The 14,835-nt window shown below is 39.5% G+C and overlaps 1 protein-coding gene across 7 annotated transcripts in view; it reads right to left on the bottom strand.

Moving 5' to 3' along the window:
• The window catches only part of LOC127433271 (chromodomain-helicase-DNA-binding protein 1-like), a 294,229-nt gene that overhangs the window by 20,711 nt on the left and 258,683 nt on the right, over positions 1-14,835 (bottom strand). The window contains exon 37 of one of the 7 annotated variants that reach the window (XM_051684996.1): positions 11,140-11,282. The exons of the other annotated variants lie outside the window; for them this stretch is intronic. Within the exon in view, the coding sequence (XP_051540956.1) occupies positions 11,225-11,282 (58 nt within the window). The 3' untranslated portion in view covers positions 11,140-11,224. Of the gene's footprint in view, positions 1-11,139; positions 11,283-14,835 lie in introns of those variants that run through there. 7 annotated transcript variants of the gene reach the window in all.

Genomic DNA, 14,835 nt, shown 5'->3' with positions numbered 1-14,835 from the left:
CTAGTCCAAACACATTTAAACACAGCAGCAGAGCACTGCCTAATGAAACAAAAGTTTAAACCTTGCGTAAAATTTTACAAAGCGAATACATGTACATGCACAAGAACTTCACAAAATTCTTCAGTGTGTCTGATTTCAGCATGCAAGGACACAGATATGAAAAGCACGCACATTAGAAGTTCAGTTAATACATATGCTCTAAATGTATTTGCGCTTATATTTAATGCAAGTATAATTAAGAGAAACTGAGCCATTGTATATATTTTTTTCTTTTTACTTTTTTGCGCTTTATAATGATTTAGTAATAAACAGAAATAATGATTAATGTATGTCCTTATGAAATCAGAGGCCAAAAACAATCTTAAGAGATGACCAGCTGTAACGGTGATGTGTACGTTACACTTATCAGATCACCCAAACTGCATCTTAATACCAGGTGTACACATAGCCACAGTCGGGGACGAATGGTCGTGTGGTTGATACACCCAGTCTGTGATCAGTCATTTAGAGTGCACACCAGTGCAATGGAAAACAAGACTGAGTCGCAGGGTGCCGACTGCAAGTCGTGTAGTGTGCACTTGTCTTAGCAACAGCGTTGCACTGTATTGTCTGGTCCAATAGAGTAATTTGGAGGGGGTAATTTCAGTGTAATGTTTAAGTAGTGTAAATTCATTGTTGTGATGTTGGGACATAAATCAGAATAAAGGGTAAATTATATGTTTTCTAAATTTAATAAATACTACTGTCTTTATGGATGATGATTTAGTTTGTTTATAGTAATTGAATGAGAACTTATAAAATGATTTCTGTCCAGAGCAGGGGAAGAGGAGGAAATATTACTGTAAGTTCCCAAGCTTTAAAACTGTGTGCATCATTACAAGTACTGACCAGTCAATGCCTTGCATTTAGGCACATTTATATTGTTCTTTTTTTATATACATTATCTTTTTTGGAACTTTTTTGTTGTTGATTATTCCACTTTTTGAAGTTTGTGTGGTGACCTCAATTGGAGAAAATAAAGAACCCTGACAACTAGAGAATGTGCCTACTGAGTTTTCCTAATCCTCATCTTCAGGTTTCCCACTCTTTTCAAGGCACAATTTTCCAGGACATTTCCAGGACATTTTCTGTGCCCAACAATACTGAAGCAAAAACACGAGGTCATGATGCATATTGTGGTTATTGAATTCTTATCTTTTTCTTAATTCTGTATTCTACAATTTTTAGATATCAAAATGTTGTCTAAAAATACTATATTACTATATGGTAATATATTGTTATCTTTTTCCCATTTTCACATATTTTTCCATTTGTGTTTTTTTTTTTTTTTATTTTATAATTTTTTATTGATTCCAAATACAAATTTAAACAAACAACACAAGAATACACACAATCAACTTTTAACAATTATGTGCCTCCCCCCCATCCCGCCACCCAACATACATCCCAATTTGCCAGGAATAGTACACTGAAGCCTCGTGACCCTTTCCAAAAGCAGCAAGCACCATCTCAAGAGTGTCTGCCGCTTTAGGGGGCTGCGTACTAAACCCAAAGGTGGTGCAAAGTAGATGGTGCAGCTGTAAGTACCTGAAGAATTAAGATCTGGGAATCCCAAACCGCTGTATAATATTTTCATAAGATCTCAATGCTCCATTTTCATACAGGTCACCCAGCGTATTAACACCCTTCTCAATCCATTCTGTCCAGCAGAAAGGGGACTTGTTAATGCACAATTAAGGGTTTAAACAAATACTTGCGGCAACGTTCATGTAAATGTCTGAATTGAACACGTGGGAAACTTTTGTCCACACTAAATACATGTGTGAGATAATGGGATGTGTCTTCTCTGGGCAGCTTGGTATAAAGACTTTGCAATGGCAAGATAGGGGCAAGGAACTCTTGTTCAATAAAGAGCCAGAGAGGGGCTCTCTCAGGCCGAAGTGACCAATACGCCAAATGTTTGAGACCAAAAGCATAATAGCAAAACAAAATCTTGGGGAGACCTAACCTTTGTCAATTGGCCTGTGTATCTTGTTAAAATGCATCCGAGGACGTTTACCATTCCAGATAAAAGACTTAGCAATACTATCAAATTGTTTAAAATAAAAGAGGGGAACTTCAATGGGGAGAGACCGTAGTAGGTAGTTGAATTTTGGAACACAATTCATTTTTATAGCATTAACCTTTCCAGTCATAGATAAATGTAGTGAAGCCCACCTCTTCACATCGCTCAAATTTGTTTTATAAAAGGGTCAAAATTAACTGACTAAATCACATAAATTTGCTGGGAATAAAATACCCAAATACTTAATGCCCTGTTTGGGCCACTGAAAGGCGCCTGGCCGTTACCGTGCAGTACGCGGTCAGAGCCAAAAGCTTCGGATTAACACCAATTAACTCTGTATCCCGAGAACTTAGAAAAGGAATTAATAATTCGTGGAGGCAAGGCATAGACCTAGTGGTGTCGGAAACTAATAATAAAATATCATCTGCGTAAAGCAAAAGCTTACGCGCCATACCTCCCACCACCACCTCTGGAAAATCATCTTCCCTTCTTATCGCGGCTGCTAATGGTTCCAGGCAAGACAGAACAATAATGTGGAAAGACGGCAACCCTGCGGGGTGCCCCTATCCAGAGTAAAATCATCTGAAATGAATCCTTTTGTTTGTACCGCCGCTACCGGGTGTCTATAAAGTAACTTAATCCATCCAATAAAAGTATTCACAAACCCGTATATTTCCAAAATCTTAAAAAGATAATCCCATTCTAACATATCAAACGCCTTTACAGCATCAAGTGAGATGGCAGCGACCGGAGTCTGATCATTCGCCACTGACCACATGATACTGATGAAACTCCTAGTGTAATCAGAAAAGCTGCGGCCCCGAATAAACCTCACCTGATCTATATGTATAAGAGATGTCATAACTTTACTCAATCTGTTAGTAAGAAGTTTTGACAATATTTTAACGTCTAGCTGGATCATGGAAATTGGACGGTAACTCTTACACTCAATTGGATCTTTGTCCTTTTTAAGGATCAGACTGATCCAGGCTTGTGTCATAGTTGGCAGAAGCTTTCCATTCTTTAATGATTCCGTATAAACTTCTAGCAAAAGTGGGGCCAATTCTGTAGCATATGATCTAAAAAATTCAGCGGCAAAGCCATCCGGCCCTGGAGTCTTGCCTGTAGGCAAGGCCTTAATTACCTCGCCAAGTTCCTCCAAGTTTAACTCAGAATCAAGTGAATTTTTTTGGCTCAGTCGTCAGTTTAGGGAGTTCTAATGGTTCCACAAAGTTTCTAATATCTTCATCAGTAGATGAAGATGTGGAACTATAAAAATCAAGATAGAATTCTTTCAAAGCATTATTAATATCAATGGCCGAGGTAAAAATTTCACCACCAGCAGATTTCACTGAGGGAATGGTAGAAAAAGACTCTGCTTTATATATCTAGTCAAAAGCATCCCTGCTTTGTCCCCCGACTCAAAATATGTCTTGCCCTGAATAGCCAAAACTCCACCTTCTGCAACAAAATAGTATTATATCTGTATTTCAATCGGGCCAATTCTCTGAGTCCATCAGACGACATTCGGCGCTTCAGCTCTGCCTCGGCACTTTTAATATTGCCTTCCAACACCACGAGTTCTCGTGCTTTGGACTTTTTGATGAATGAGGCATACTGTATGATCCGACCCCTAAGAATCGCCTTAAGTGCCTCCCAAACCACGATACTGAGGACCAGTTGGTCTCCATATAAACATTGATTTCAGCCTCTAACATCTGTTGGAAATCAGGATTTTGCAAAAGGGATACATTAAAGCACCAACTATATGATTTCTTTTTCACCATATGTGGCAACACCTCTAAACTCACCAGGGTGTGATCTGAGACTAAGATGTTTCCAACTGAGCAATCAATGACAGAAGAAATGAGGGACTTGGATATATAAAAAAAAAATCTATTCTAGAATAAATCTTATGGATTGATGAACAAAATTTATAGTCCCTACCAGATGGGTTCAAAAGTCTCCAAATATCTGTAAGATTTTTACACATCCTGTGAAGCGTCAATGTTGCTCTAGGGGGCTTGCGCACATTTGCTTCATTGTGATCAAGGACTGAGTCCATCAAAAGATTAAAGTCTCCTCCCAATATTATATCATGAGGGGTGCCAGCGGCTTGCAACATCCCTCCAAGATCTATAAAAAAGCCCTGATTAAATATTAGACAAAATCAACCTGTGCCCCTGAATTTCTGCTAAAACAATAATGACTCTTCCTAATTTATCTTTAATCTGTTTGAGACATTTGAATTGTAGATGCTTACTTATTAATGTAATGACTCCCCTGCTCATACTTGAGCCAGCACTAAAGAAAACAAGCTAAAACCAAATTTTTCAGCTTCCTGCAGGGAAAGATGCATTTCTTGAAGAAACACAATATCATATTTCTTACGTTTAAGAAAAGTAATAACCTTCCTTCTTTTTATGGGGTGCCCCAACCCATTCACATTCCACGTGGAGAGAGACAATCCACTCATATTAACATTTGACATATTAGAAAAAATAGATTGTGTCAAGAACAAGATTAAAAAAGACCACATTCCAACATTGGTGCAACAATCAAACCCTGAACTTCCCCCCAAAACAAACAAACAGAAAAAAGAAAAACATGCGCATTAACCCCGCGCACGACAGTGCCAACCGGCGTCCATCCCTCAAATAGTCAATGTACGCCTACAAGAGCCCCCGCAACAACTTTGCCATCGGATTGCTCAAGTCCGGTGCTTTTATACAAATTTTGTGAGACAGAATTGCATAACAGAAGGAAATCTATAAAACAGACTCCATCCAATAGGTAGAATAAACACAAAGAACGTGTAGATTCATCCTGTCCCGAAGGTGTGTTCCTCCCCAAAACAGGCTCCAGCCTCTAGCAGAACCAAAAAAAAAAAAAAAAAAAAAAAAAAAAAAATGATATATATATATATATATATATATATATATATATATATAATAAAATATAAACAAATAAAAAAATAAATAAAAAACGTTCAGCTTCCTCGGACAGTCAAACGAATGTTCAGTGAGCCAGCTGTTCATGAGTGCAGCAGATGCCCTAATCTTTCCAATGTCCTGCAAAAAAATACTCCACAAAACAAACTCCAGCCAATAGGAGGCATAAGCACAAAGAACCAGTAGGAGTGTTACTATATAAAACAAACTCCAGCCGCTAGACGGAACCAACACATAAAGAAACAAAAAGGCACCCAGCTTCCTCAGACGATCAAGTGTGCTTGCTGTGGACGTAAATACATTGCGGCCATCCTTAGTATCTATTCTCAGTTTGGACGGAAACATCAGTGCAAAAACGACCTTCCGTTGTTGTAAGAGTTTCTTGCATTCCATGAATCGATCACGTTTCTCTCGTTGAATTCCCAAAATCTGGGAACAAGAAAATGTTGTGGTTCTTCCAAGAAAGTCTTCCTTTACTCCTTGCATAACGCGTGATCTTTATCGGATGATCTCAGAAATTTGGCCAGAATTGATCGGTGCCTGTCTCCCTCTCCGAGGATCTGCGAGCCGGAACTCTGTGAGCTCATTCAATTTCCAGTTTATGGCCTGTTATGTCGAGCAGACTCGGGAATTTCACCATATCTCTGCCTTGCTCATGCTCAGGAATTCCAACAATTTGGACACTGTTTCGCCGATTACGATTCTCCAAATCCTACAGTTTTCCCCAAACGTGTTCCAAGTCTGTCTTGGTCGCTAGCGGATTAGCAGCTAATTCCCTCTCCTATGACTTCAGATAATCGATCCGTTTCTCGACATCCCCGATTCTTGTAACCAACTCAAAAATGTTTGCCTCCATCGCCGTAATCGATCAACGTATTACAGCAAGATCTTACATGCTGGACAGTTGCCATTGAATTTCTCCCGCCACACCGTCCAAAATAAGTCCCTGGTCTGCGGGCCTGTCTGAGGTATCAGCTTGAGCACGTAAGTGTCTTTTAAAATCTCCAGAGCCCGAGGATTTTGAATTCTTTGACATGTTGACCTCTTAGAACAGTTATGTAGCAGGGTGTATCTAATCTCACCGGTTTATGATACAAAAATAATTAAAAACTAGCAAAGTCTGCAGAGCTCACCGTTCACACGTCTGACCCCCGGATGGCACCACACGACTCCCCCATTTGTGTGTTTTTGATGGTAGTTTCTCACCTCCAGATTAGCAGTTTGCTATGAGGCCCAGACTGATTATTAAACCCTAAAAAGCTGATTTAATTATATAAATTAAGAGTCTGTATGTCCAGCACGCTTCGGAGTGATCTGCTCTGTCATCTACTACACACACGGCATGTGATGCTAATGACTCTGTGTTGCCAGTGAATGAGCGGCCTGCTTCATAAATTAAAGTGTTTAGCACGAGCAGATTGTATATTCATTTAATTAAATCTCAGCCTTTTTCAGTTTAATAATCACACTAGGACATATCACAAATTTACTTTGATTAATTGTACATTCAAACATTTTATTTTTGATACCAAATATGTCAAATTGCGTAACTTTTATACTTGATTAAATTTTTATGACTGAGTTCATTAATATTGTCCACATCACGAAAAACATAGCACCATAAATGTGGTAATCGCAGTATAAGTGGACTCTGATTGCTGAATTATTGAAAATTAATTCACATCCCAAAATGTAAAAGCCGCATAACTACACTACAACCTCAGGGTGTGAATTTATTTTCAAAAACATCATTGGTCTGACTGCATCGTCACTGTCTAAAGTTTACAACTCAAATGTTTTCTTAGTTAACACATCATCAATTTTGGAACGAAAATCCTATTTTGCACTATATCAATACTATTTTGTTGGAGCAGAGATGATCGCAAATGAGCAGGAAATCTACGGGACAGGGCTTTGTTCACTCCAGGCAACCGTTGATGTTGTTTCACAATGCGCAGCCGGCAGCAGTGCCAAAACTATACAAATGTTGTTTTTGACTTGTCCCAGGTTATTCACTGCTAGATTTAGCGTTGATTGGCCAGTGTGTGTGTAAAACTATCGGTTTTTAGTGTTTATAAACAGTGCTTCACTTGTTTTAGGGTATTATTTATTGCTAAAGTGCAGCATAATTTATTTGCGGTGCACGGAAGTCGCACTTGTCACCTCGCACGACCCTTAGTTTCTGTTGACCACGTGACTAGCTTTGTTGCGCTAAGTAGCATTAAGGCGTGTCCTGCCTTTTTCATTGAACGGCTCATTATCATCACGTATATATCTGACTTGAATGCTGACGCGGAAGCGGCAGCGGAAGTGGTAGCCCTCGTGTAAAGCCCTACGTGTGTAAAGACCAGTGAGTCTACCTGTGCGAGTCCACCGAGCAAGGACACAGACAAGGCACCACTCACCATAGCACTTAAGTATCTTGTTATTGTATCTCTTATTATTTTCCTTCTATATACTAACATGTCTACTTCACGAATAACACATGCCTTCAAGCACATCCCTGTTATCTGTTACAGACTGTTTACACGATATCATTGCAAGACCAAACGCAACCCACACAACCTACGGCCACTTTGCATTTCAGCACCTGCTCCGCTCTCTTTCTCAGTGGGACTCTGGAACTGCCAGTCAGCTGTGAACAAAGCTGACTTAATTCCAGCCTTTGCCATGCAGTCCACCCTCAGCATCCTGGCACTGACAGAAACATGGATACGTCCAGAGGATACAGCAACACCTGCTGCCCTCTCCAACAACTTCTCCTTCTCTCATACCCCTCGACACACCGGTAGGGGCGGGGGAACAGGTATGCTCATTCATAACAACTGGACTTTTTCAACACACTCTTCACTATGTAACAATACTAGTTTTGAATTCCATGCTATTACTACAATGCAACCCACAAAAATACATGTTGTTGTCATCTATCACCCACCAGGTCAGCTGACAAACTTTCTTGAGGAGTTGGATGTCCTGCTGTCCTCCTTGCCGGAGGATGGTAGGCCACTTGTGGTTCTTGGTGATTTCAACATACACCAAGACAAGCCCCAGACCACTGAACTGAATACTCTTCTGGCCTCATTTGACTTGGAAAAACTACACACCACAGCAACTCACAGATCGGGCAACCAGCTGGACCTCATCTTTACAGTTAACTGTACCAACTCAAATATTCTTGTTACTCCTTTACATGTCTCTGATCACTACTTTGTTCAATTCAACATGACACTCCCATGTACATTAAAACAGACTCCACCATTGGTTTCCTTTTACCGTAACCTCCGTTCCTTCTCACCCTCCCACTGCTGTCTCTACATCTCTTCCTACACAAAATATATTTACCACGCTTAATGTAAACACTGCCACAGACACACTAAGCTCTACTTTAACAACCTGTCTAGACAACATCTGTCCTATCTCCTCTAGGCCAGCACGTGCTACACCACCCAGCCCCTGGCTGTCTGACGTCCTTCGTGAACATAAGACTGACCTCAGGGCAGCTGAGAGATGGCGGAAATCTAAAGATCCAGCAGATCTAGGTAAATATCAGTCCCTGCTTGCAACTTTTTCAGATAATGTTAAATCTGCAAAAACCTCCTATTACCAGAACAAGATCAACAGCACCACAGACACTCGCAGCTTGTTTAGAACATTCAACACACTTCTCTGCCCTTCCCCTCCACCGCCTGACACATCACTGACAGCAGATGTCTTCGCTACATTTTTTACTAATAAGGTTACAGCCATCAGCAATACATTCTCAGCACCACACCTTGTCAAACACCTGTCTCCTATATGCAACTCTTCTGTCTCCATGTTCTCTCCTCTGACTGACACTGAGGTCTCTAAACTCCTCCTCTCCAACCACCCCACCACCTGTTCCCTTGACCCCATTCCTTCTCACCTTCTCCAGGCCATTTCTCCATCCATCCTACCTGCACTCACACACATAATTAACACATCTCTACTTACAGGCACTTTTCCCACTACATTTATGCAGGCTCGAGTAACCCCGCTGCTGAAGAAACCCGCACTTAATCCCACACAAATAGAACACTACAGACCAGTCTCACTCATCCCATTCATGGCAAAAACACTTGAAAGGGCAGTTTTCAATCAAATCTCTGCCTATCTCTCACAGAACAAGCTGCTGGATGACAATCAGTCAGGCTTTAAAAGTGGACACTCCACCGAGACTGCCCTGCTGTCTGTCACCGAGTCGCTGAGACGGGCGAAAGCTGAATCAAGATCATCAGTCCTGATTCTGCTGGACCTTTCCGCAGCCTTTGACACAGTCAACCATCAGATCTTACTCTCTACCCTCTCCTCGCTGGGCATCACAGGAACTGTGCTTGACTGGTTTAATTCCTATCTCTCAGGTAGGTCCTTCAAGGTAGCCTGGAGAGGTGAGATATCTAAGCCACATCAGCTACTTACTGGGGTACCTCAGGGATCAGTGCTTGGGCCACTTCTCTTCTCTATATACACAACATCACTGGGAGCCATCATTCAGGCACATGATTTCTCTTACCACTGTTATGCTGATGACACGCAACTCTACTTGTCTTTCCAGCCCAACGACACCACAGTGACTGCTCGAATTTCTGCCTGCCTGGCGGACATCTCGGCCTGGATGAAGGAGCACCACCTGCAACTCAACCCAGCCAAGACTGAACTCCTTGTCTTTCCAACCAACCCTGATGTTGAACACAACATCACCGCGCAGCTGGGTGCAACTACAGTCACGCCTTCCAAATCGGTCAGAAATCTAGGGGTAACCATCGACAACAGACTAAATTTCACAGACCACATCTCAAAGACCGCAAGATCATGTAGATTTACACTCTACAATATCAGGAAGATAAGACCCTTCCTCTCTGAACATGCCACACAACTGCTTGTCCAGTCACTTGTCATAACTAGACTGGACTATTGTAACGCTCTCATTGCAGGCCTCCCTGCATGTGCAACTAGACCTCTCCAAATGATCCAGAATGCAGTAGCACGTCTGGTCTTTAATGAACCAAAGAGAGCACATGTTACACCACTCCTTGTCTCTCTCCACTGGCTACCGGTTGATGCACGTATCAAATTCAAGGCTCTGATGCTGGCATACAGAACAGTTACTGGGTCTGCTCCAGCATACCTAAAATCATTTATGCAGAGCTACGCGCCCACTAGAAGTCTGCGGTCAGCTAAGGAACGTCGCCTTGTTGTACCAACACAAAGAGGCACCAAAACACTTTCCCGGACTTTCAGCTTCATCATACCACGTTGATGGAACGACCTTCCCAACTCCATCCGTGAAGCTGACTCACTCTCTGTCTTCAAAAAACGACTAAAAACACATCTTTTCCATAAGCACTTAACCAGTAATAAAAAAAATAAATAAAAAAAGAATTCTGTTGCACTTTATTCTGTTTTGAATACTATTATGATGCTAGTGATACTTTGTAATACAGCACTTTTCATACCACTGTCTCCTAAGATGATTCGCTTATGTTTTCCTCTCTTGTAAGTTGCTTTGGATAAAAGCGTCTGCCAAATGAATAAATGTAAATGTAAATGTAAATGTGTATTAGACACCTATCCAGTGTCCCGATCGTTACCATGTTTTTGTACATGTAACAAAAACCTTATTAGTGACCAGAGGTGGGTAGTAACATGCTACATTTACTTGAGTAACTCTTGGAGAAAATGTACTTTTAAGAGTAGGTTTAATGGTGGGTACTTTTTACTCTTACCCGAGTAAAATTCTAATGAAAATATTTTTACTCTTCGTTACATTACTGGTTTTAATTCAATAAGTGTTAATAAATGTGTAATTTGAGAGATTTTTTTTAAATGGGACTTTTACGGCACCAGGACTTTACAGCGGCACTCTCACTCGACTCAAGCTAATCACTGAAGCAACAGCAGTAAGCGCTCAAACAAACACTTTATTTACACAGTGAAAATAAAGAGTTACGTTTATGCGATGCCTTCATTCAACACCAAAACAAGCGGGAATTTCAGCATAAAGAATTACGGATTCAACTAAGAAAACAAGTTGCAGTAAATTGTGGTGATAATGATAACGTGGGCAGTTTCAGCATGATTCTGTACCTACGGGCTCTGTTGATCTCAGTTTTTAAGGATACATTTTCTTATATCATTGCTGCAATACATCAGTGCATATACAGTAAATCTCCCATAAGTTAATATTCTGTCATAATTTAGATTCACTCTCGTTGTTCCAAACCTTTGTGTCTTCATCTTCTCTTGAACTAAAAACAAGGTGTTAAGCAGAATGTTAGGGACTGACATCACAATTCATTTTCAAAAATTACAAACAAATGAAAGTGAATGGTGAGGATAACATTTTGTCTAACATCTCCTTAATTGTGCTCATTGTGTCCAAGTCATACTGGTTTAGAACATAAGGGTGAATAAATGATATCATTATTTTCATTTTTAAATTATCACTGTAAAAATGGGTATAAATGATAATATAGGCATATGATTCATGCACGCAAAGTGCATCTTTGCAATGTAATTTGTAATGTAACTAATCGCTATTCGAGTAATCTTTTAATTCAATACTTTCTTACTCTTACTCAAGTAATTATTAACATTAGTACTTCTACTTCAGTAATTAATTTTTAAAAGATTTAGTACTTTTACTGGAGAACAGTTTTTGGTTATTCTACCCACCTCTGTTAGCGATACAGTCAAACATTTCCATGACTGGAAAACTGCATTGCAAAATTCCAGGTTTTCCAGGATGGGTGGGAACCCTGATTTTTTTTTTCTCCCAATTTGGAATGCCCAGTTCCCAATGTGCTTTTAAGTCCTCGTGGTCGCGTAGTGATTCGCCTCAATCCGGGTGGCGGAGGACGAATCCCAGTTGCCTCCGCGTCTGAGACCGTCAACCCGCGCATCTTATCACGTGGCTTGTTGAGCGCGTTGCCACGGAGATATAGCGCGTGTGGAGCTCAACTCACCACGTGCCCCACCGAGAACAAACCACATTATAGTGACCTCGAGGAGGTTACCCCATGTGACTCTATCCTCCCTAGCAACCGGGCCAATTTGGTTGCTTAGGAGACCTGGCTGGAGTCACTCAGCACGCCCTGGGATTCGAACTAGCGAAATCCAGGGGTAACCAAGCGTCTTTTACCACTGAGCTATATCCTAACAAAATGTATGGTTTAAAATAAAAATAATAAGGATTAGGGATGGGTAAAAAAGAATATACATTTTCAAATTAATCGCAATCTTCATTTTAACAATCCCAATTTCGTGACTCCAGTCAGGCTTCCTAAGCAACTGTAAGACTGTCACAAAAATTATCTGCATCACTTCCGGGAAAGTCAAAGAACTCTGCGAGAACCAACGTCATAAAACTCTCTCACAGAGGAGCATCTCCACCTGAGAAAACACACCCCACTGATAGGGACCATAAAACGCAAATCACACTCACATTTGCTCTCTCTCTCTCACCTTAGGTCACTTTAAGGACACTAAAAACTAAGTTATGACTTATCCTGTTCTGTAATGTAAAAGGTTTTCTGATCATATATGTTTGGTATCATTCAAGTGGTCTCAGTGCAACTGGTAAAACGGTCTCATTCCCTTTCAGCAAAGTCAAATCACAAGTAAGATTTAAGGACTTAATAAAATACAGTATTCTATCCGGGGCATGCCCCTCCCAAGTCTCACACAGAGACCAGATGCTGTATGCAGATTAGGTGTATTCTTTGTAAACATCAAACTACCTACTCAATCAAAGGTTGACTACAACTCCCTAAATTGTTAACCAAATCCTAAATAACATCAAACACACACATCTGAAATAACAATGGAATCGTTTGGTACTTAAGAAAAGATGGCAGAGAAGCTCGGGGAATCTGTAAATCAGATCTCCCATGCTTCGTCTTTTGCATGTAGTTTTTTCTCTACCAGGTATTTCTTATTATTGATAAATGTTTGAAGGAATCTGTAAATCAGATCTCCAATGCTTCGTCGTTTGCATGTAGTTTTTTCTCTACCAGGTATTTCTTATTATTGATAAATGTTTGAAGGAATCTGTAATTCAGATCTCCCATGTTTCGTCGTTTGCATGTAGTTTTTTCACTACCAGGTAATTGCAATTTGTATTTCTTATGTTTGGTAAATGTTTGAATGGAATACAACTTTAATTATATTATTATGCTTGGTTCACTGATAGCTTTGAGTTTGATTTATTATTTTAATTGGATTGTTTGAATGTATTACTATTACCTGGTAAATAAATTGTTATTATGATTCATTATGAAGGACTGTTTTCTAGTATATTTCTTGTTAACTACAAATCTATGGTCAGAGTTGGCTTAATTAAGCTACTTCAGAAGTAACCCATTAGTTAAGTATGTAAGAGGCTAAACGGTAAACTGAGAATCTATAATAGAACTTAGCCAAGTAGAATTAAATGGGAATACTAAATGTAGGACCGAGAACCTGTAAAACAGGACTTAATTGACTGGGGCTAAACGGTAAACCAAGAAACTATTATAGAACTTAGCCAAGTAGAATTAAATGGGAATACTAAATGTAGGACTGAGAACCTGTAAAACAGGACTTAATTGACTGGGGCTAAACGGTAAACCGAGAATCTATTATAGAACTTAGCCAAGTAGAATTAAATGGGAATACTAAATGCAGGACCGAGAACCTGTAAAACAGGACTTAATAGACTGGGGCTAAACGGTAAACCGAGAATCTATTATAGAACTTAGCCAAATAAGACTAAATGGATAAAGCCGAGAACATATAAGGACTTAGTCTAAAACTTACTAATATCTGAAACTGATGAATTTGTAGTTAAAGGACCTGTGTCTGACCAGCACAGGACCCAAATAACATTGAAGTAACAAATGCAGTCTAGAAGAGAGAATTACTCAAATTCAGAGCATAGATACATCAACGAGGTTTTTCATAATTGGAGTCAGATGAAATAAAGAAAAGAATTAATGATAAGATTAATAAAACATGGAACTCAAATCAAATAATCAAAGTATTATTTAATGTTGCGCACGATAAGACAGAACACGCAGGAGACCTTCAGCCACGCCATTGGATACCGTCCTTGGGCCAGTGGGTGACTTCCCCCTTACACAACCAATTGGCCCAGTTGCTAGTGTAGGGCTTTACTGGTTGTTTAGATCAGTGTTACTATCAGAAATAATTAATAATTATTTCTGTAGTTATTAATCAATATTTAAATTAATTAATTGGATCTAACTCATTAAAACCTCATATGGGACTCCAGTAAATGTAGTGTGCTATGTTTAGGAGCAAGTTTGGTTATTAGCAATAATTAATAATTATCAAAGATAATTATTAATTATTAAAATCAATAGAACATTGATGAGAATCAATGTTAGCTTTTTTTAATCCTTTAAATCAACAGTTATCAAAGATAATCGTTAATTGTTAACGTCGATGAAACATTACTTAAAATTAACACTATCTTATTGATCATTCAAATTCAATCAAAGATAATTATCAATTATCAAAAATCAATAGAATATTAATAAGGATTAACATTGACGGGGCACCACCCTGGAATCAGGGACTAATAACCGAATATTAAAACAGTCTCAATATTAGATTGTTTTCTTAGGAAAATCGACATCCGAAGAATATCGATTTTCGGGAAAAAAACAATGAATGAAGGTTTGAATCCGAGCACTGACATCCCGTCAGCATGACACAGGCGTATGCAAAACAAACCAAAACACGTCTCTTTGTAATATAAACGAAGTTTATTTATGCAGTAATATCAATTAATAATTAATA

This window comes from Myxocyprinus asiaticus, chromosome 43 (assembly GCF_019703515.2).
Source record: "Myxocyprinus asiaticus isolate MX2 ecotype Aquarium Trade chromosome 43, UBuf_Myxa_2, whole genome shotgun sequence".
Lineage (NCBI taxonomy): Eukaryota > Metazoa > Chordata > Actinopteri > Cypriniformes > Catostomidae > Myxocyprinus > Myxocyprinus asiaticus.
This window is presented reverse-complemented; position numbering and strand designations above follow the sequence as displayed.